We start from the raw sequence: 24,168 nt of genomic DNA on the forward strand, positions 1-24,168 counted from the left end.
AGAGTTGTTTAAACATTTGTTTAACTTATTTTTGTATTAATTCTGTAATTATGGGTAGGTAAAAATGTGTTATGTTACAACCTTTTACACAGTTAAATTTCAAATTTTATTATCACTATGTAGGAATAAACTTAGCACCAAAACATAACCAATAAATCAAATTTTTAATATTTTATAAGTTAGAATTTTTATTCTTAAAAGAAAATATTTCAATAAATCCTTAATCTCCCTTTGAATGAGAATTTTGATCTTTGTTCCCTACAGCTTACCCATCCTCAATTTTTCTACTACTCTGTAATGTCCTGATTTTAATGTAAATTACTCATTATAGTATAGATTTTACAAAGGCAAAATCTAATATTTCTAGCCTTCACTCTATATTTATGGAGACATCAACTAGAAAGTGAGATCCACCTGTCACATCCTCTCTTTCACAAATTGCCAGTAATTCTTTCTGATGTTTTCTATTGCATCATTTATAATAATTGAAAGACAATGATTTAACTTACTGAATCACAAATAATGCTACATTGATCTCAATACAGAGTTTTAGTTACTTTGTCTGCAGATTGAAAGTTCCTGTTGACCAGTTCAGATCAAGTAGTTAAGGGAATTATTTTAATGCTTTAGTTATAGGACAATGTTTGATTTGTTTATGTTATTATTCTATGTTCTTGTGTGTATTCTTCAATTAAATAAAAAATTATATAATGTACTAATGACATCATTAAACAAAAAAAGTGGGCTTAAATTTCATTGGTTGGCCAACAACAAAGAAACAAGAGACCAAACATAAGTACTATATTTCTTGTTTTTTTTTTTTGTTATATTTTTATTTATTGTCACAAAAGTAATTATAATTTAATGATTAGAAACTTGTTAGTTTAGATAAGGTTAAATTACATAATATAATGAAAAAAATCTCCATGAAGTATGCTCACAAGTAGCTTGTGTGTTACATCATTCAATTCTTGTAGTTTGAGCTACAAATTCACTGAGTGACATACAGTTTGTTTCATAAGTTTGTTTGTTATACATGGTTCAGAAAGCAAGAAAATAATAAAATTAAATAGAAACAGGTGTAGACTGTTATGAGCCACAAGCTATATAGTATAAACAATTGTAGTTTTCTGTTGCAATCAGCAGTCATTCAAGAAAAAAAAGGTAATTTAAACTTATTTTTTATTTTTTTATGGTGGTTACAGGGTCAATCAAATAAATCGAGTCTGTGTAGAATTATGAGAAAATATCAGAATATAAAGTTTTACTCGATTAAAACGTTTTGTATTCATTTAGGAGGTTTTAGAAGTTATGTAAATAAAATTTGAAAAAAGTATTTCCAACTCTTTCCATTTAGGTAATCCTTTTCTTCACTTGTCATTAGGTTTTAATGAGTTACATTCAAAACTTAATTAAACTACTTTATTGTCATGATATAGGAATGAACTTTGTATCAAAATGTAGCTAATAATCTATATTTTAATATTATGTAGATTTTAAGTTTCAATATAATAAGGCAGTATTTTCCTAAATTTACATAGCATGAGAATTGTGAATTGCTCTCTAGGTATTCCATCTTCTCTGATTTGTGAAAATACTTAATTAAAAAATCTGATTTTTTTATGTACCAAAAACATGTAATGTTTACTAAAAGCTTGCCAAATTTTGTTAAGGTACATTAAATACTTTCACGGTTACAGTATGTATACCCTTGCAGATATATGGTGGTTACAAGGTTGTGTAAAATACGAGCTGAAGTTCAGAGGGTTAAGCAATGGAAGTTGAAATCGTGTGGGATTTTACACTGTTTTGTACTGGCAGAAGTTTTATTGGGTTAAGTTGCTGCATTTCAAGTTGTACAACTTTCAGTTTTACTTAGTTGCTTATTCAAGTTATACAACTTTCAGTTTTACTTCGATGCTTATTCAAGTTATACAACTTTCAGTTTTACTTCATTGGTTATTCAAGTTATACAACTTCCAGTTTTACTTCATTGGTTATTAAAGTTATACAACTTCCAGTTTTACTTTCAGTTTTACTTCATTGGTTATTCAAGTTATACAACTTTCAGTTTTACTTCATTGGTTATTCAAGTTATACAACTTTCAGTTTTACTTCATTGCTTATTCAAGTTATACAAATTTCAGTTTTACTTCGTTGCTTATTCAAGTTATACAACTTTCAGTTTTACTTCATTGGTTATTCAAATTATACAACTTCAAGTTTTACTTTATTGGTTATTCAAGTTATACAACTTCCAGTTCTACTTCATTGGTTAAGTTATACAACTTCCAGTATTACTTCATTGGTTATTCAAGTTATACAACTTCCAGTTTTACTTCGTTGCTTATTCAAGTTATAAAACTTCCAGTTTTACTTCATTGGTTATTCAAGTTATACAACTTTCAGTTTTACTTCATTGGTTATTCAAGTTATACAACTTTCAGTTTTACTTCATTGGTTATTTACAACTTCCAGTTTTACTCCATTGCTTATTCAAGTTATACAACTTTCAGTTTTACTTCGTTGCTTATTCAAGTTATACAACTTTCAATTTTACTTTCAGTTTTACTTCTTGCTTATTCAAGTTATACAACTTTCAGTTTTACTTCATTGGTTATTCAAGTTATACAACTTTCAGTTTTACTTCGTTGCTTATTCAAGTTATACAACTTTCAATTTTACTTCGTTGCTTATTCAAGTTATACAACTTTCAGTTTTACTTCGTTGCTTATTCAAGTTATACAACTTTCAGTTTTACTTCATTGCTTTATCAAGTTATACAACTTCCAGTTTTACTTCATTGGTTATTCAAGTTATACAACTTTCAGTTTTACTTTGTTAGTTATTCAAGTGTTTTACACGGTGTAGTTTTTGAAGGTGATGAAACACATTGGACAGTAACTCCAAAGTCACAAATGTTTTACACAGTGTTGCTCATGAAGGAGACAAAATACATTGGACAGTGGCTCCACAGTCACAAATGTTTCACGCAGTGTTGCTCATGAAGCCCACAAAATACTTAGTATCACTGTCTTGCTGGAAGGTCTTATTCCTGATATTATTATGCACTTGTATGCATCTTCAATCAAGGTGCCTTTAATTTTGTCTAGAATTCCAGCACCATTGACTGATATGCAGTCCACTCTTGTGTTGGTCATTTACCATGCTTCACTGTAGATTGATTGTTATACCTTTCTCAAACAAATTTTCATTGATTTTTGATAATTTTGGATTATTCTATAAAGAACATCTTCTGTCAGTTTTGTGTATCCCATTGTTTGAAGTATGATGCCTATTTCAGCGTTTTGTTATGATTATATCTTTTAAACAGTGGTTTTTGAGCAAATACTCATCTGTTGTAGCCAATTTGTCATGATGTGTATCTTACTGCTTTGGAGGTAATATTCACACTTGTACTTACTGCTATGTCATTGACAAGATCTATTCTAGTTTTTTATGTATAGCATACAAAGCATGTTCTGAGTTATTTAACATCACTTTTGAAGAGTTTGGGCTTTTTACCTAGGTGACTTCTATTATCAACAGCACTAGTTTCAAGTCCCCTGTCAGAGTTTACTTACAGCTTTTACTGAAACATCAAATTTTACCTCAATCTGTTGCATGGATTAGCTTTTGCCATTCAAAACTTGATTTGTACACTTTTTGTCATATAATATTTCTCTCCTGGGAGTTATAGGTACATACACCACCCAACTGCTGAGAACCATATTACTTTGAATACTTTTGTTGGCTTTATGCTGGTATGGCATTGGTTAAGTAACAGACTGTACTCTAGTGCAGTTAATTTTCATACAGTAGGAGTATTCTTCTCCATAACAACCTCAATCCCAACTAGTTTGGAGTTGGCATGTAGTTTTATAAACCCAGAATTTTCACATCTAGGTGGCTGACCCAGAGTACACCCATGTAGGACGAGAATGTTAAGTGATGGGGATTCAAACTTGTGACCCGATGTTGCAAGTTGAACACACTGACCACCAAGCTGTGCCAAGCCCCTTTCATACAGTATTTCATAATATTAACACTTTAATACTATTTTTACTTGTTGTTCCCATAATTATATCAAATATTGTATATCTTTTATGCCAGTAGCATATAACCTTTAGGTTTGAATTAATATGTTTCTTATAAATAAAGATCATACTCAACGTTTGAGGTAAGTAATATACATGTTCTAAACATAGATAAAGCATAAAAACATACTTTAAATTTCATAGTATGTGAGAGGCTTATTATAAGAGTGATACTATAATCTTGAAAAGATTATTTATGTATATGTTTGTAACTCTTTGTAACATTTTCTTTGCACAAAAGTACCATACATTTTATTTTAAAGCAGTATGAGCAAAAAAACTGCCCATTAGCTGCTACCAGACATGATTTTGGCCAACATTATAAGTCCAAGTTGCAGATACATTATATTTGGAACACTTTGTGGCTAAGTCAATTTTATAATTTGTGGACACAACCCATAAAATTTGCATCATAAGTTGTAGGGTACTTGACTGAGTGTACTGATTAAAGCCATGATTGTAGATGTGGATCTCCAGGCAATACACAGCAGCTTAAGATGTTAAAAAAAACAATTGTTAGTGTCATAAATGACCTTCAGTAAGGATTGGGCATGTTACAATATTGATAGGTAACATACAGGAACAAACTTACAGTTTGTGTCAGAAGTAACACCATTAGATATTAGTTGGCTCTTCAGCAGTGTTAAGATTTTATTCAACATTATGTTTAGATCTTAAATGTATTTATCACAAGTGTTCATTTAACATGTTTTATCACAAATGTTTCAGTGTTAAGCATTAATTTTGTAACTTTTTTCATTTTTCAGGATTTTAAAGGAGACAGTGTTCATGACAAGTTAAAAGCTACCATAATTTTGTGTTATGGACACATCGCTATGAATGCTCCTGCTGCAATATTAATGACTCGTATTGAAACACCAATATTGAGGAGTGTTGCTCATTTTTCTCATTCTTCTAAGGTGAGTTGGTCAGTTCTGAGAAATATTAGTTATTAATATACAGATGTATGTTTACAAGCTCTCCAAATTTGTCATTGTAACAAATATTTTATATTTAAAGAATGTGTGTACAGATGGTGTTGTCAATTGTTGAAGAAAGTGACTTGGGTGTTTAAGGATATGCTTCAGTCACTAAGGAATTTTGGGATACCCTGTTGATGGTTTTTTTTTTTATCAAGAAAGATATGAAACAGATTTTCTCTGTTTTGTTTTCTTGTGTTATCACAGTTTTGTATTTGTTTACAGTCTCTTTTTTCCTGTTTTCAGGATCTAGGTGTTAAACAGAGCATGCTGCAGACTGTGAGGCTCATTGCTGAAGCTTTACACCCTTCTCACTTAAACCAAAACTACATATTTCACTCTCGCAAAGATCTCCTTAATCAAATGCAAAGTATCTTGAAGACTGAAAGTTCCTATCCAATGACTTCTTCAGTTAGATCTTTGGCTCTTCTAGCAGCGGGTAGTCTTGTGTATCCTCTCTAAAGTAGTTTCTCTGTGTAATTTGAGTGATAATTAATAAGATAAGGAAGTTAACCTGTTCTCCTTTAATTCTTAACCCTTTGAGAGTCATTGTATCTGCTTGGAAGCCACGTTTGCATATGATTCAAAAACATTCTATAAACTTATGAATAAATTATTTTTAGTAAGTTGCTATTGTATGCTTTCAATAAAAAACTCAAATTTCAAACTTAGCAGTTTATTAGCACATGTTGAATGTGGATTTGCACCCATGTGTTCATCTGTGTCACTGACACATGTGAATGATTGATCCTTTTTTGTTCCTTCCAAGGCACACATGTAAGGTCTATTTTTATATGTATACTTTTTGTATTTACTAAAACATTTATTGAGAATGTATCATCATTTCTGTGTGTTTAACATGACATCAATTAAGGATGAATCATCATTTTTGAGTGTGACATCTTAGGATTGATCAACTTTTTTGTGTATTTAACACAACTTTTATTAAGAATGGATCACCATTTTTGTGTATCTGTTTAACATACTATCTGCAGGTCATGGTATTGAAAGGCATCCTCAAACATGCTTACCATTTAGCCATGGGGGCATTATAGTGTAATGGTCAGACCCAAGTTTTGTTGGTAAAAAGTAGCCCAAGAGTTGACAGTGGGCAGTGTTGACTATTAAGGTTAAATCATTATATTTCTGTATGTTATTTCAACAGTACCTGTATAGGATGAATAATTGCATTTTTTGTTGATCACAGTATTTCTAGAGGCACTAAGTTTCCTGATGTGTTAAGTCCACTCTAAAATTTGTAAATAGCCCTAAAAATATCAAAAATTTAATTATTTTGTTTCTGATCATCTATTGGATTTTGATTTAATGATGATTACAACATTGACCTGGTATAAATATCTAGTGGTTTCATGGATATTAACTGAGCAAGAAATCATTAAGGTAACATTTCAGATCTGAAGTTAAAAAAATCATCACTAACATTTTCGTTCAGATAATAAATATTTGTGTTCTTGATATAGTAATAATATCTAAATCTAGTATTACAGTTAACCCCACTATCTGTTGGTAAAGAGTAGCCCAAGAGTGGTTTGTTGATGGTGTTGACTAGCTACCTTTTCTCTAGTCTATCACTTCAAGATTACAGACAGCTAGTGAGAAAAGCCGTTGAGCAGCTTTGCATGAAATTCAACAAAACAGACATAGATTTTACATTTTTCCTGTATCAACCACCTATTCTGAATAGATTTTTTCATTTTTCATAACATTACCTTGCCCTTGTGAATAGATCTTCATTGTTTTGTGTTCTTTGTGCAGCACTTGTACATTATAGATTTTCACAGTTTTGTATTTTTATCATTTTGAGATACTCATGTTTCGTAGGTAAACATTTTGCTCCTGACTCCCAGACTAAACTATTTACCTGCTTCCCGAGGGAAGCTTAATACATGTGCCTCCCTCTGTGTGCTTGGTTCACCTGCTTTCCTCAGTAAAAAAGTTTTATTTGAGATATACCGTTTTTAGCCGACATTTATGTATTTCAATTTGAGAATTTAATACACTTACTTTCCTGAATAAAATAATTTTGTTTCAAATGTTGCTTCTTGTTTCACCAGTGGGTCAGTAGTAGATTTATGAACTTACTATGCTAGAACCTGGGATTCAATTCCCCAGTTTTAACAAAGTTCAGATAGCTGTTATGTGCTAAACTAACTATTTCTAATATGAAAATTTTAAAAAACTTGTTTAAAAATTAAGATAAACAAAGTGTTTTATTTGAAGATAATACTTTTGGCATTAAGATTCATAGTTTTTCAGCACTATGCTGCATTTAGGTTAAGATAGCATATTTTACATTTTGATTGATAGTCAAATGAAAGAATCATGTAAATAAGGCTTTAGCTCATGATCTGAGGAACATTAAGCAAGCTTCATCAATAATATACTGGTTTTTAACAGGGAAAAATGTTTAAAATTGGAAATTTATTTTTTACAGATGCCAGTTATTTTATGTACATCAGTATATGATTTTTGAGTACTTGTTGTTTTGATATTAAGTAATACAAATAGATAACTTATTTTAAGAAATGGTGCAGTTTCTTTAGGTTTAACAGTCCTTGATTCGTAAACCTCAGTATGTTAGATCCAGGCCTCACAAAGGAAGAAAAATCCACTTTAATTTTAACAGCTGTGGGTTCGGTTTACACTATCCCTCCAGATCATGCACTGACTCGATCTCCTGCTGAGCCTCAAGAGGAGCAGTTTGATTATGAGAAAACACTAAGTATCACACTGACGTCACTAAATAGCCTGCTGAGACAGATTTTATTAAAGGAGATGACACCAGAGAACTTAGAGCTTATTATAATGGTAAGTTATTCAGTGTTAAGAAAAATAAATCTCTTGGAGGACCCATGTGATAATTATGTTATAAAATTAGTAGTTTGTGCTTTCATGTTAAAAATGCATTTAGCCATTCCGGCTAACCATTTCATTGATCTGTACATGCATGGATTATCCAGCTTGTTATTTCTTTGTGTCATACATGTGTATGTAGAATATACTAGGAGTCTCACACATAATTTTATTGCACTGTTTCACTGATAATCCAACTTGCCATGTAATTTCACCAGTTGTTCTCTTCACAGTTAAATAAGACCCAGTATTCAAAAATGAAAAATTTGTTGGAAATTAGAAGAGGTAGTAAAAGGAAGGTTTGAATATACACATGCATTGTTGCTTCTAGGATGCATACTTTGTGTATTTATGCTATTTTTATTGCCACTGGTGCAAAATAATCATTTGCCTGTGTACTAGTTAATTAAAAAATGATGCAAAAATAAAATAAATAAAGGGAAAAGGTGCAGAAAATATGAATGCAAGTTTTGTCAGTGAATACTTAGATGTTTTGACGAAAGTGGATTAATTGATCAGATTTAGCTTACACACCACATTTTACCATATTTTCAGTACATACACAAATGAAACAAATTGCAATGATTCAATTTACTGTTTCTTCAAATAAAAGTTACTTGATCGTATTGTGCTTTTATGACTCATGAAGTTGATACCTACTTCATTACATGGATGGCCCACTTTCTGGAATTCAGTGGGGGATTTGGCCCACTTGAGAAAAATCCTAGAAGCAACACTGTAAATAGTACATAAAAGACCACGTTTGATAAAGAAACAAACTTTGTTTTGGTTTCTGTGATAATGCAAGTACTCACTGTACATATGATAAGAAAGCTGCTGTGCTATATCAGACTATGAACAGATAGGGAATGTGTATTACCATTCCTAATTCTTTTTAATACTAGAAGATCCCAAGTTATATGTAACTTTTAAGTACCATGAATGGGGAACAAAGCTGTTTGTATAACTCTTCCATCATTACATTATTTGTAAAATAATAGTTTTAGATTAACATTTAGTCAAAAGTTTTAATTCACTTGATGTAGAAAAGAACAGAAAGGTTCCAAAAGTTTCTAAAATTGAAAATGGTGGAAAAGCAGATTAAGATGAAAGCATTGATATATGATCCTGAAGAAACATCTTGAACTTTTAATGTTTTTATAGTGCATTTTTTACAGAATACTGCTGGGTTTTCCTTTTCTACAAGAGACACATAGTCATCAGTGACAGGTAACACATGACAAGGAATGTTGACTAGTGAATGTTCTAACTAATAAAGTTAGGTGACTTCTAATCCTGAACCAGAACTCTAGAACATAATAAGACATGCTTCGACTCAACTGATCTGAGAAGTTTTTGATCATTTGGAAAACCTAATTCTACTTGCAAATGGAAAACATTTATTAAGAATGAAATTATTTGATTTTTTTTCTGATTGATAATTACTAACATATTTTGGGTAAAGTTAATGAAACATTTCCAGTAGCTAAGTACATACTAATTTTTTTAGTTCTACCATAAGAAACCTCTTCTAGTATGAATGGGTGATATCAAGTATGCTACTGTTTTTCCATTTGAAAGCATCATCACACTTTGAGAATACTGAAATGTTCTATGCTGATTAAGTCAAAACCTCTCCTCATGATGTGAAAGATTTAGGATTTAGCCTCTTGCTCAGGTAGCTTACAGTACTTGATAAATAACAGATCGAGAGCAAGAATCTTGTATTACATTATCACAGTTTTCATACCTGCTTATTGGTTTTTCATCTCCTTTTCTTTGGCAACTTTAATGGAGGTGTTGAACCCTCCCTGATAGTGTAATATCCCCAATAAATTACTAGTCAAATGTAAATCACCTTACTGATATCTCGGGTACTACATTTTATTATAAACCTTTTTTTGTTTATTTTAATAATGCTCGATGCATTTCAGTCTTCTCTTCTTAATTTCATTACCTTCCTTCTGTTTTCCAATAACTTAGTAATACATGTGTACAGTTATTAATACAGATTATGTGTGAAACTCAACCTGAGTTTTTTTATATTATCAAAATCTAACATTGGCACTGATGAAAGAGTTAGCACAAATATTCAAGTATACCAGAAGCTCAAGTGCTTTCAAATAGTTTCTTCAGAAACAAAAAGGTTAAAGAGTGTGGGGGTAAGAAAAAGAAGTAAGGTAAGCAGGAAGTGTGTCAAGTGGAATGGAAAAGCTAACCACTTCTGACTGGCAATGGAAATGTCAAGAGCATGTACTTAGCTAAAAGTAACAAGATACGGAAGAGTATGGCAAAAATGAAAAGAATTGCATATATATAAAGAAGGAATAAAAATATACTTGAAATATAAAACTGTATAATAAAAAAGGAGGAAGGAGCTTATTTAAAAGTGGAAATACTTGATTCTAGAGATCAAAAGGTAAGTTATTTTAAAAGAACTTTAAAAAATTAAAGAATTAGAAAAACTATAAAGCAATGGAATAACAACAAGGAAAGGAAGGCAACTAACTGTAGATGAAATAATAATCATGGAAAATAAAGAATTTACTTTTAGAGTCTTTCTATAAATGGACAATGGTGAACAATTCCAGGATTAGGATTGATGCTATTTGGGGAATTACACAAGAGTTGGAATTAAAATGCGGAGAGCAGTTATTAACCATCACAAATTTAGAAGTGAGAATTGTTTAACAGTTTTGAGTAGCTTCTTGCCAAAAGCCATCACCAATTTTAGACATTTCACTGAGTCTAAGCTGCTGATCTATAGAAAAGAAAATAGAAGTTCAAACTTATCTATATACATTCATTGTCTTCCATAAATCTGTTTTTCAGCATGAAGAGCCTTACATATTAACTGTTAAACTTTTCATATATCTTGATTACTACATTTAATTATTTAACCTTATATTTAAAATTTTTGTTTAATTATTCCTCATAGTTGAATGATTGTGTTTACAATACAGTACTGTTAATACTCATCTCCAAAGAAAACAAATCAAAATGTAATATTGCTATGTTATATAACCTATAAAAGCATTGTGGGTCATGACTGTGGTACACTCTTTTTATCATATCATATGTTTGCAATAATCATTAATTATATCTTATTACTGACAGTAATTTCTGGTTTTACCCTTTAAAAAACATTTGTTTTTACAGAACAGTCAAACAGCATTTTGAGCTGTAATTTCATATTAAGCCAAGTATACAAATAAATTTATCTTGCAATAAAAGTACCAAATATTTATATTTGTAAAACAAATAACAGTATTTTCTGAAAATGAGTTTCAAATTTTGTGTATAACAATGTTTGCTAATATTTTTTGTTGATAGACTTTGCTTCGATGGCTCAACTCAAAACACGATTATGAAAGAGAATGCTGCATTGATTCTATTTTGGGATTATTGAAAGCATATCTTGAAAACTTGAAAATAGGGGTAAGTACAAAAAATTCATAGATGAAAATAATTTTCTAAATTTTGACTTTTTTTAAGTGGAACCAGTTCATAAAATATTTGAAATAGGTATTTAAATTCATGAAATGTATGGTTACTACTGTTTATATACAAGTTAGATTGAACACTTGTTGGTAATTAAGTATGTGCTTGTTTGTTAGATTTTACAGCATTTCCACTAGTGTTAAATCAAACTAACTGTACATTTTGAATTAAACAGTATTTTTATTAATGTTGCAGCTGAGTGTATGCATGTTATATTGCTGTTTTTATTGGTCTTGCATCTGAGGAACTCAATACATGTTAGGTTAGACTGATGTGGTGATTCTTTATATGTGTACATTTACCATTGCATGTGAGTGGCCATGCATGGTGAATGGAACCTTGTTTCTACTTGTTGCATGGCTGTATACAGAGGGTGAGTATGTTATATTATAACGAATCTCGAGCCTCACCATGCCATTACAGTCCATTTCACCACATCTGATCATAGTCTGTCTGATTACTATGTATTTTGATAATAGTCCTGCAGCACAGTTTACATTGTAAAAGACTTCACCATAAGGCTGTCATGTCCAAAGCATGCCTTTCTTCCCTGCTGCTTTCCATAATCTATTTGGTGTAGTAGGAAGACAGTGTTCCAGTGACAATTTTTACAGTCTAAGCAAACAGAAGTGTATAGCAATTGCATTTGATGATTTTGCTGGTATGTCTTCATGTATAATGTATGATTATTTCATTCTGTAGCTGTTTCAGGTATGTGACTTTGAAATGGATACGTCGTGGAAGCAACTTGTGTAAATGTGACTTATATTGCTTTTCCAGTTGGAAATTCTTCTTGATTATGTAGCACACTGATGTCTGAGCATGTGAATGGCTTTTGTCACTGATCTTTGAGTTTGTGGATGCTCATCTGTAACAACACACTATGCTTTGCTTACTTTAGCTGGGCTGCAACTTGTTCCAGGCCTCTCGCTCAGATCCCCAAAGTTGATCCATATTACTTAGTCTCTCAGTATCATAGATTATAAATGATATCCCATTCTTGAAAATTCTAAAACTCCAATCTGAACACATCCTTATGATCTAACTGTATGAATATTTTGCATCAGAAAGGGCTGTTACATATTCTTCCCAAAAGTGATCATTTTTCAGTGGCATCACACTCTCTAAGAAACAATGCAAAATGTTGAATATTAATTCTATTTTACTGTGATTGTATATTGGCTATAGTTGTCATGTGACTAGTTGATTTGCATATTCAAAATCATTTTAATATAACATACTCAACCTCTGCACATGTTAGATTGTACACCATTTTTACTGGTATAACAGATGTGTGACTGTATACATTCTTAATGGAATGTTATTTATACTAATACTGCAGCTGAATGACAGTATTTATTGGCTTTATAGCTGAGTATCTGTAAACATGTTAGATTGTCCACATGTATTATTTCTGCATCTGAGTGATTGTATAAATGTTAAATGGACCATGATTTCTACTGATGTTGCAGCTGAGTGACTACATTATGAATATACACTGTTTATATTGTGTCTGCAGCTGTATGATTGTACACATTGAATGCAGCAGAGTTGTTTTTGGTGTTGTGGCAAAATATATTTTTGTTTTTTTATTGATAACTCAGTGAGTTCCATTTGTATGAAAATTGAGCTTTAAAAATATTTTTCAGGAATGTTTAGATTTGATAAAGTTAATGAGACTGAATAAATTTGTAATTACAACCACAGTTTTCTTCATTTCCTACATGGTTTTTGTATTGAAAATCTAAAGCTCTTCAGATGGACTGTTTTTCTTGTGTAAGTATGAGTAATTAATCATTTGGTGATCTTTCTGTTTTTTTTTAGAATTTTACACTATTTACTACACTTGGTAGTATCCTTGGTATTCTTGTTCCACGTTGCACAGATCCAGTTCTGAAAATTCGGAAAACTGCTTTAGAATGTGTATATACACAATTACTCCTTGTCAGTCGTTCCCAGAGTATGTAAAAATAGTAAGGTCTCTTATTTTACTAAATGTGTCAATTTTAGGATGAAACAAAAGTACTCAAACTCATTGTATATAAGAGTATTTTTGTTTTTATTTTTCAAATTTTTCTTGGATTGCAAGTTTTCTGAAGATAAGCTATTACATTAAATAGCACTTTTTCAAGTTTCAATACATACCAAAAGTCTCTCTGCCTTTCCATTCCTTAACAGAAAATCATGTTGCAATTTTGAAGCTTTTTTTTTTTTTGAGAAAATTTTAAAGAATATTACAGAAGAAAATGATGCATAAATAAGAGTTGGTAAAATATTAAATTTTGTAGTTCATTTCTGATTAGCTTTTATGTTAAACATTAATCAAAAAATATCCTCCTATAGACGTGTGTAATTTGTATAAAAATTTTGATATGTTGAAGTAAGATACTTTGGTTTTATATTGGTAATTGTTTGTAATATTCCTTAGGCCGAACTCTGGATGAGAATGAAGCATTGATTCAATTGGAGAACTTAAAGAGCCATGTTTTAAATAATGATCCATCATCTCTGTTTAATGTAACCAATGAACTTGCAAAGGTAAATCACATGATAGTTTAATCCTTTTGCTACAGGTAGGTCAAATGTGCATGTCATGACATTTTATAGTTACGTTTAAAATTTAATTAAACTTTTTTGTTATCATTGTATAGAAATAAACTTGGCATCAGAACTTAGTTTGTAAATCAAATTTTAATATTACAATAAATTTTAGTTTATAAATTTGATAAGGAAATATTTAGATACATCCTCAATCTTCCTTTATATGAGAATCATGACATTTGTTCTCTACGTCTTTCCCCCCTCTAATTTGTTTATCACCCGTCTCTGAAGTATAGAGTTGAATGTAAGTTATTTATCATAATATAGATATTACTAAGGAAAAGTCTAATTTTTATAGTCTTCAATTTTATTTGTATATGAAGTCATGAACTAGAAAATCAGGCCCAGTTGCCATGCTTACCTATTGCATCCTCTCTTTCACAAATTGCCACTAATTCTCTCTAATGTTTAATATTGTATCATTTGTAACCAATGGAAAGGCATTGTTTTAATCTGTCGAATGACATATGATGCTTTATTGTACTATACTTTTTGTCTTTCATGTATCTTTTTAATTTATTGTTACAAAAGTAACTAAAATTTAAAAACTGAAAACTAATTAGGTTTGATGAGGTTGGATTAGGGAAAATGTAATCAAAAACACCTTAGGTGTGAGAAAAAGATGTGTGGCCAAAAAATGATTGAGAATGCAATTTAAAGGAATTAAACCAACATTGGTGACCAAGTTGGTAGCTACATTTATAGTATTGATAATAATTTTACAGCAAATATTCATTCATTAGTTAGCTAGGTCACATTTTTTTGTTCAGTTTCAGACATGATGGGTAAAACAAAATACATGACCAAGCTAACTAATGAATGAATATTTACTTCAAAATTCTAATCATTGTTATAATTATAGCTACCAGTTGGGCTCCCAATGTTGATTGAATTCAGTTAAGTTGCATTCTCAATTATTCTTTGGCCACACAACTTGTATGGTGGGATTATTAGTTAGACATGGTTCAAAGGGAAATAAAACAATAAAATTAAGTAGAAACAGATGTAGACTGTTTTGATCCTTAAGCTATTTAGGATAAACATATAGTTTCCTGTTACAGTCTGCAGTCATTCTAGATAGAAAGAAAAGGGTAGTTTAATTATTTTTTTTGTGATGGTTTCAAAGTTGGGCAAATTGATGGGGTCTGTATAGAGTTAAGTTAGACAAAATAACAGATAAGATACAAAGTTTTACTGGAGAAATAGTTTGATATTTATTTAGGAAGTTTTAGAGGTTACATAATAGAAATTTTGGAACTTTTCAGACGAAGAAAAGTATTTTTAATCTTGAAATAAAATCACTTTGCTTTTGGAGCAGTCAACTCTCTGACTTAGTATTTTCATGGACAAAGTTTTATTAAAAATACTTAAGTAGAAAATCTGATTTTTTGTGTACAAAAGACTCGTGATGTTTACTGAAAACTTATCAGGTTTTGTGAAGATACACTTTCCATATTAAAAGGTATAATATGGAAACTATGGTGGTTTCAAGTTTGGTGGAATTCACAGACCCTGAAAACAAAAATATACTACTAAGACTTGTGAATTTAACCTTCCATTACTTAGGAAAACGTGATAAAGATGCTGAATGTGGACTTGAATTTCATCATAACTCGTCAATGCTAAAATATAAAAGAAACATAACATATTTTAAAGACCAGTTAAAAATTCTTTTTTCTTGAAATTTTATGATTAATATTTGTATACAGTATATCCATTTTCAAATCATAGTAGATAAGGTGTTGTTTATCATCAGGCCTCAAAATTCACATTGAAACAAAAGTTTCACCTTAGCTTATAATGTAGGGGAAATTTTATTCTCTAGAGGATCAGTGCCAAAATATTACAACATAAATATAATACAACAATTATAAAATAACAATTTGGACATTAAACTTGAGTTTTATTATACTACTGACTAGTATTTAACTTTTTGCTCTCAAAATTATCCCCATAATTACCATAAGCAGGTTGTTCGTGATGTGGCAAACTATTCCCTTATACAGACATGGAATATGTATACATGCACTGCCCATCCCATTTGCTTGCAAATTCACTTCCATTCCAATCAGTACAGGTCTGCATCTGTGCCGGAGAATGTATACATGTCCATTCATGTTTGCCCAGAAGAAAACATATTTATGCTAGAAAATTATTGTAAATGAGACTCGCAAACTGATAGCTCAATTGGTGAGTATTAAATCAGTATGTTGTGAAAATACACTAGTTTGTTAGACTTCTGTCTATGAAATATAGGAGCTCAAAGTTTGTTCTCCTATACGAGAGTTTAGAGGCAAAAACTTCAAATATAGTAGGATAATTTCTGTTTGTGAATTTCAAGTGCTATTTAAAAACATTTATTCTAAAATTTATAGTATAGAATTAGAATTAGTTTCAAGCTCCAGGATCACATTCAACATCTGTTATGAAGACTGTTGTTCTTATTTATTTTGAATTTGTAACAAGGATGGAATACTCAATATATTAATGCTGATAATGTAAGTTACAGAAAAAAGCTTAGTAAGGATTTGGAACATAAAATTGTATTCCACTATTTTTGTTTTTTGACAAATCACAAATAGCTTAGTAAATGTGAATTATTTCAAATAATTTTTTTATGCTTTTTTTTTCAAGGTATTTGCAGCCAAGCTTCCCCCTGACCAATTATCACTCTGCCTTTACTCCCTGTTAAATGGTCTCTGTGATCCATTATCTCAGAGTTCATCTGGTGCTTGTGTAGTATTAAATGGGATAATCAAACTTCGTGGAGGAGAGTTACGTCAAGAGGTAATGTTTCCATGTGCATGAAGATCAAGCTTCTCATTCAGATCTATTTGTGTCTGAAACCTCAGATTTAAATATAAATTTTTCAAGTTTTTTTTTACTTTTGATCTACATAAATATTAAACTTGTTCTTCAAGGTTTGTGCTTCAAGTATACAAAAATATTAAATGCTTGGTTTAAGGTCTTTTTAAATGTACGTGATTCTCAAAACTTCTGATATAGGGTTTTATTTCAAATTCTCATAACTATTATGTTTCAGGTTTAGAGAATGTGATGCCAGTTTTTTGCACCTTTAATAATCTGAAGGAATTGTTAAGATTAAGATATAGTTAATAGTAGGTTAAAGAAAGTTTATAAGAATGTTTCATCTATTTTAAATTACTAAAACACAATGCATTTAATTCGTATTAATGTTTCATGGAAGATTGCAAACATTAAACTTTGTTCAATAATTTTTAACTCTTTATCAGATTAATATATTTTAAAGTCTTAAATTAAGTCATTTCAAGAGGTAAAATTAATGTGGTTATAATTCTTGATTGGAAATAGAGCCAATTTACCATCTTTCATCAGATTTTAATTAGTGGTGAAGCTAAGAGTAAAAGAAAAGGAAAGAAGAGTTTTATGTATTAGTATTATTAAGGATATCTGTTTAAAGTGAAGCAGTCTTGTTAAAGAAGTATTTACTGATGCTAAAGTTGGGTGGTTAAGGACAGTGACTGAAGGTGAGATACTTTTGTTAAGGAGATATTTGTTTAAAGTAAAGCAGTCTGGTTAAGGAAGTCTTTACTGTTGATAAAGTTGAGTGTTTAAGGGCAATGACTGAATGTGAGATAGTATTATTAAGGAGATCTTTGTTTATAGTAAAGCAGTCGTTTAAGGACAATTGCTGAAGGTGAGATAGTATTGTTAAAGAGATCTTTGTTTAAAGTAAAGCAGTCTGGTTAAGGAAGTCTACTGTTGATAAAGTTGAGTGTTTAAGGGCAATGACTGAATGTGAGATAGTATTATTAAGGAGATCTTTGTTTATAGTAAAGCAGTCGTTTAAGGACAATTGCTGAAGGTGAGATAGTATTGTTAAAGAGATCTTTGTTTATAGTAAAGCAGTCGTTAAAGACAATTGCTGAAGGTGAGATAGTATTGTTAAAGAGATCTTTGTTTACAGTAAAGCAGTCATTAAGGACAATTGCTGAAGGTGAGATAGTATTGTAAACAAGATCTTTGTTTAATGTAAAATAATTGTTTAAGGACAATGGCTGAAGGCGAGTAGTTGGTTATGGAAACCTTAGTTGCAAAAAAATTATTCTGATTGAAGGTCAAGTAATCTGGTTATGGAGATGTTTTCAGAAATGGAAGTAGTTTGTTGAAGTACTACAAACGTGTTATTTTATAAAAGGTCGTACAATGGAAAAAAATTATTCTAAAGTTCTTAACATGTTATCTAAAGTTTCTTTTCTTTTGATAAATTCAGATTATTAGTTTATTGAAACTAGAAAATTCTATCAAATTTTTGAACACTGGTATATTGCACCAAAACAAAAATTTGTGAATTTGGTCTTTGATAAAGGAAAATGTTTTCTTTCTAACGCTGTTTTTGTTTCATCAAAATAAATGTAGATAAGTAGGTAGGTTAGTAGGTAAAGTTTCTTATTCATTATAGTAAGAATTCGTGGCTGACAAGAAGAACATTATTGTATAGATATCTATCTATGTACATACTGAGCTGTATTTCATATGTTTTATTAGGTTCCAGAATTGTTGGAAGCTCTTAGAAGAAAATTAGAATGTATTGGCTGTCTTCAGACTAGGACAGGCACTCTTCGTGTGGTGCGTTCTCTTGGTTCTCATCACCTTACAGCTGTGGTGTCTACTTTAATGACTGCACATCTTCCATTTGATGAGTAAGTCATGCATATAAAGTCATGGAAAAATATCTAATAGTTAGTAACGTATTATTTTAATCATTATTAGGGCTGAAACTAGCTATCAATTTCACCAGTCCTATTTATAATTACCAAACACCAGGCCAGCTGACTGTATTCCAGATAACTGGTTCTCTTAACATACTTAGTGATTATTGGACACTAGGTAACTGGCAGTCGTAGTGTGTTTTGTTTGTTATTTTCAGACACCATATAAACTATGTCTTAACTTATTTTGTTAGTTGTTACTAGAGCTGGGGAATTTGATAATTGAGTAATAATTAATCAGTTACATTCAACTAATTGATTATTCTCACATAAGATTTGAATAGTAGTAATCATAAAAAATAATAATATTTGGAAATGGTTCCAATAATCAGAAACTTAATTTCAGTTAGTTGATTATTTTTATACATTAATCAGATTGTCATTTTGCTTAACCGATTACTTTGTGATAACTAATCAATGTGATTAATGGCCATGGGTAGTCAAATTTATCGAGTTGTTACCAGTTGTTCAAAGGTAGTCATTATCATACACCAACTGGTAGTGATAACATTCAGGGATAGTCATAATAAGACACTAGCTGGTAGTGTTAACATTCAAGGCTAGTCATTGTCATACACCAGCTGATAATGCTACAATTCAAGGCTAATCATCATCAGCCGCCAACTGTTAGTGTTAACATTCAACACTAATCATTATCAGACACCAGCCGTTAGTGTTAACATTCAAGGCTAATCATTCTCAGACACCAGCCGTTAGTGTTAACAATCAGGGATATTCATTATCAGACACCAGCTGGTGGTGTTAACATTCAAGGATATTCATTATTCAAGGATAGTCATTATCAGATGCCAACTGGTAGTGTTAACATTCAAGGCTAATCATTATCAGACACCAACTGTTAGTGTTAACATTCAGGGATATTCATTATCAGACACCAGCTGATGGTGTTAACATTCAAGGATAGTCATTATCAGATTCCAACTGGTAGTGTTAACATTCAGGGATATTCATTATCAGACACCAGCTGGTGGTGTTAACATTCAAGGCTAGTCATTATTAGACACCAGCTGCTAGTTGTAATATTTAAGTAATTACTTGAGACCAGATACACTTAATGTTCCATTATTTTTTTAGTCCTTGTGATAAAAAGTGATAACTTACCCTATCATTATTAGTAAACTAACATTTTCTGCTAGTATTTGTCAAACAGTCAGATAAATTTAATCTTAATTTTTCTTTCCCCCCTTTTTTTTACATTTTTTTTAATGTATGTTATGTGACCAATGAAAATTATAATTAAATTTATACAAAAGCTTCTTTTAAAGCATTAAGTTAGTCTTAACTTTAATATTCATCTTTATTACTTTCATATTTTTGTAGCTTTATATTATTTTTCATTTAAATTAGGCGCATTAGAAATGGAAAGTAAACTTGGTTGGGAAATTTGACAATCTTAAGAATTTTATTTTATCTCTACTTGCATGGCAGCCATGTGATTGACAGTTGGAAAGTTCTAGGACAAGATTCAGTCATAGGGAGAAATATTCTAGAAATTCTTCTGGATATCTTAAGTGATAATAATCTTTTGGAAACCCATCCTGATCCCAAACACCGCAAACAAGTCATCCAGGTGGCCACGTCACGATCATTAGCAGTAAGATATCTGACTTATAGATAATTGCATATATACTGTTAAGTGAGTATAGTATCCCACCTGTATACATTAAAATCTACCAGAACATAGGTATTTTTACTCATGCTATACTAAAGAATTGGTAATAAGTTTTAAAAAGTGTGATAGATTTATGAAAAATTCCTTTTGTTGGGTGGGGAGGCTGGAGTTTTCTTGATTTTATTTTCTTCATATTTTATGTAGTTTGTTGTAGCTGTTGAAGGAGTTAGTGTTCTTGTGACACAGCAAAATATTTTCTGCTAAATTTACTTGAGTTAGGCACATATTTGGATAATTTAACATCTCAATCATAAAGTTAGAGAGCACTGGCAATGCTCCAATAGATATTAAATAGCATAATTTGTGGATTTTCTTTTTTAATTAATCTCTTTGCTATTTTGCTTAACCTTGCATTAGTCTTCGAGGTTCTTCAAGGACCCCAAATATTTTGTAAACATTGAACCGACAGGTGGAAGCGTGTACATGTTTGTTGTTCTCAGTAGCTTCAGTATTTGGCTAGTTTGTGTTAAATTGTTACATTTAGTTTAGGTGGTAAAAAAAGAAAAATTGTAATATTCAATGTTCTTTATTGATTAATAAAGGAAAAGATTTTAAGTGTTAGCATTTTTGCTTCCAATTATTTGTTTCCTTCATTATTATTATTATTATTTAAATATTTTTAAATTAATTTTTTACGATAGGGTCCATTTGGACTCCGTAAGAGTGACTATGGAAAATGTTTACAGAAGACTAACGCAGGGTTAAGAGCATATCTTAAACACCATTGATTTGTTTCAATACTTATTTTAACATCACTTTAAAGCCATTTCAACTTATATTTTATATTATATTAATATTGTACATATTTTTAAATTTGATAAATTCAACTTTGAGAAACCTTAGCAAACAGAGTTAACTCTATAATAGAAGAAAATTCGAATATTTAATAATTCTGTACTGATACTGTAATATTCACCTAAATAATTAACATGACTTGAGTTGAAAATATTTTGTGCATATTATGAGTAAATTAGGTATTTCACATCATGCACCATAACTTTTAGTGTACAGTTTTAAACGTTATTCTTCTTTTAGGCAGTTTGTGCTCTGCGAGAATTGTTTCGTGTAGCTGAAATGGAGCATTGTGCCATGGAAGAGTTTTCCAGTCTGTTTTGTAACCTGATTTTAGCCATGGGAACATACATTGGTGTTTACTTTCCACTTGAGACATCACCTGAAGGAAAGAAGGAATCACATGCAAGCTTTAGAAGAGGATCTGATGGACATCTTCAAAAGTTGAGCCCCCTGAGGTAAGCTTCTTATTGAAGCAGTTCTAAGTAATTAATACTTTTAAGTAGTTTCAAACCTTTTAATAGTTTTAAATAGTGTTCTCTCACAATGTTGGTTGTAGGGTAGTATCAGTTGTACAAGAAGGTTTATATTAATCATTAATATGATAACTTCCAAATTACTGAAAATAATTACTAGAAACACACTCTCATGGGTTTGTTTTACAGATTTGTCAATAGAGCTTTGTTGTCTGTATATGTATGGCTTGGTCAAAGCATGCAGGTTGCAGACTTTTACTGATCTACATTCAGTGTATTATCAATTTATGTCAATAAACTCGACATCAAAACATAGTTTATAATTTAAGTTGTTATATTATCAAAGTTTTAACTTCATAATTTTGAAGGGAAATATTTTAAAAAAATTCTCTCTTCCCTTCTCTGTATCATTTGATGTATCTGCTCTCTGAATTCTCCCTTTTAGATTTCATAACTTCAATAATACAGTGTGTCCAAGCAATTAGAAATACAAACTATACTTAATTACAAGCAAGAATATAAAATATATCTTTCTTCTTGATTTGTTGAGATATGAATACCTACCAAAGAAGCTCCTGCAATATGTTTCAGTTTTAAGGAGCATTTGTAATTATCTCCATACATTGCTGATGAACCTCTTCCTCTGACATCAGATTTCCCAGCATTACAGTAACATAGTTCAAGAAGCAGGCTCTTAGTTTTATACCCATTTTATTGGCAACAAAACCAGATGCATTTCTAATGGATGGGTTTCTGGATTTATTAAAGCATATAATAAAATATTGTATGATAGAGATAATGATATAAAAAAAATTTTTAAATTATCTCTGTAATAGATGTGCAAACCTAATTTAACCCTCTCCACAAGGGTCAAAGGTCATGTCATCGTGTCTGTTGACTTGCATTCAAAATTTTATTGGACTACTATTTTATGACCTTATGTCAATAAGTTTGGTATCAAACTGTAAATTATAATTAAAATTTTAGTATTATACATTAGATAATTTTGTTGATTTAAAAGTAAATATTAAAAAACACACATAAACTTTGATTTTTGTGTGTCACATGGTATGTTGAATGCAGCACTGGTTCAAATTAGATGTTTGTGAGGTCAAATACAAAGTCTATGGTTTTGTTCGAATAAGGAACTCAAATTATCGATATTGACAAGCTAGAATATTAAAAAAAGTTTTTTATATATTCTATTTGTTGAGATATTGCTCATGTACTGAATCAAACACAGTGGCCCTGCTCACCTCTTTCCATTTTTGGAAACTCTCCCTTATATATACTTACTTCTGTCTATGATATGTGAATAACCATTTGAAAGCTCAATATCCCCCTAGTGGCTTTCTCAGCCATTTTCAAATATTATGATGTTATCTCATTCTTTCAATACAAACCTTCAAGCTGGTAAGTTGAATCTTTTGTCTGCTCAAAATTTCATATTTTTATAGACCTAAATACAGCTTAGTTACTAAGCTTGATAAATTATAGTGGAATTCTATGGTATTGATATAGTATTTTATGATTTTTTGGTTATTTCAAATGTATACACAAAACCTAAAAAAGAATTATTTCATTTCACATCCTCCACGTGCAAAATTTTATAAGGCTCAACATTCTATGACAAGCAGCAAACAAATACAAAGATCATAACTTCTTTATTTACTATTCCATATTTTAAGTAAAATAATTTTAAGAAATTATTTGTAAATAGTAATAATGTAAATACATATATAATATGTAGTAATTGAAATGTGACTGTTTTTTTATAAAATACTAGTTCTCTAAAACACAGCCAAGACAGGTTACTTTGTAAAGACTAAAGGAGAGTTTTATATTATTGGATATGGTAACATGAGTGCACATGCATCGCATTATTGTAACTTCTGTATTATTAGCCAGGCATAGCTGAAAGGTCAATATAATAAAAATAATAAATATATATAAATGTATAATGTGTAATAATTTGTAGTCATTCTAGAACAAAAAGGGCATAATTCATATTTATTTCCTAATTTTTATGGTGGTTACAAGATCGGTGAAATTGACAAAACCCCTACAGAGATTCATTAGTGAAAATAATGGATAAAATATAAAGTTTTTTTTAAAGAAATGTGTGATAATTATCCAAACATTATAAAGATTTCACATGTGAAATTTGAACATTTTCTGATGCATAGAAGTATTTTTAATCTTAAAATGAAAATTACTTTGCATCTTGGATAGACAACATGAAAAGAAAAAGGCATGAGAAAAACATTGCTTAACAAACTTTAAGACTTAATAAAAAAAAAAGATATTTTCAGTATGAAAGCTGTGTAATGTTCACTGATAATCTGCCAAATTTCGTGAACATATGCTTACTAATTTAAAAGTTATAGCATGAAAACTATA

At 30.4% G+C, this 24,168-nt stretch overlaps 1 protein-coding gene across 4 annotated transcripts in view; it reads left to right on the top strand.

Moving 5' to 3' along the window:
• LOC106462586 (maestro heat-like repeat-containing protein family member 1) overlaps window positions 1–24,168 on the top strand; it is an 82,285-nt gene that overhangs the window by 40,093 nt on the left and 18,024 nt on the right. For all 4 annotated transcript variants that reach the window (XM_013922526.2, XM_013922528.2, XM_013922527.2 and 1 more), the window contains exons 21-30: window positions 4,865–5,017; window positions 5,324–5,526; window positions 7,672–7,906; window positions 11,285–11,389; window positions 13,277–13,412; window positions 13,881–13,990; window positions 16,688–16,840; window positions 18,584–18,738; window positions 20,257–20,422; window positions 21,536–21,750. In XM_013922526.2, the coding sequence (XP_013777980.1) occupies window positions 4,865–5,017; window positions 5,324–5,526; window positions 7,672–7,906; window positions 11,285–11,389; window positions 13,277–13,412; window positions 13,881–13,990; window positions 16,688–16,840; window positions 18,584–18,738; window positions 20,257–20,422; window positions 21,536–21,750 (1,631 nt within the window). The remainder of the gene's footprint in view (window positions 1–4,864; window positions 5,018–5,323; window positions 5,527–7,671; window positions 7,907–11,284; window positions 11,390–13,276; window positions 13,413–13,880; window positions 13,991–16,687; window positions 16,841–18,583; window positions 18,739–20,256; window positions 20,423–21,535; window positions 21,751–24,168) is intronic.

This window comes from Limulus polyphemus, unplaced genomic scaffold (assembly GCF_000517525.1).
Source record: "Limulus polyphemus unplaced genomic scaffold, Limulus_polyphemus-2.1.2 Scaffold1202, whole genome shotgun sequence".
Taxonomy (NCBI): Eukaryota; Metazoa; Arthropoda; class Merostomata; order Xiphosura; family Limulidae; genus Limulus; species Limulus polyphemus.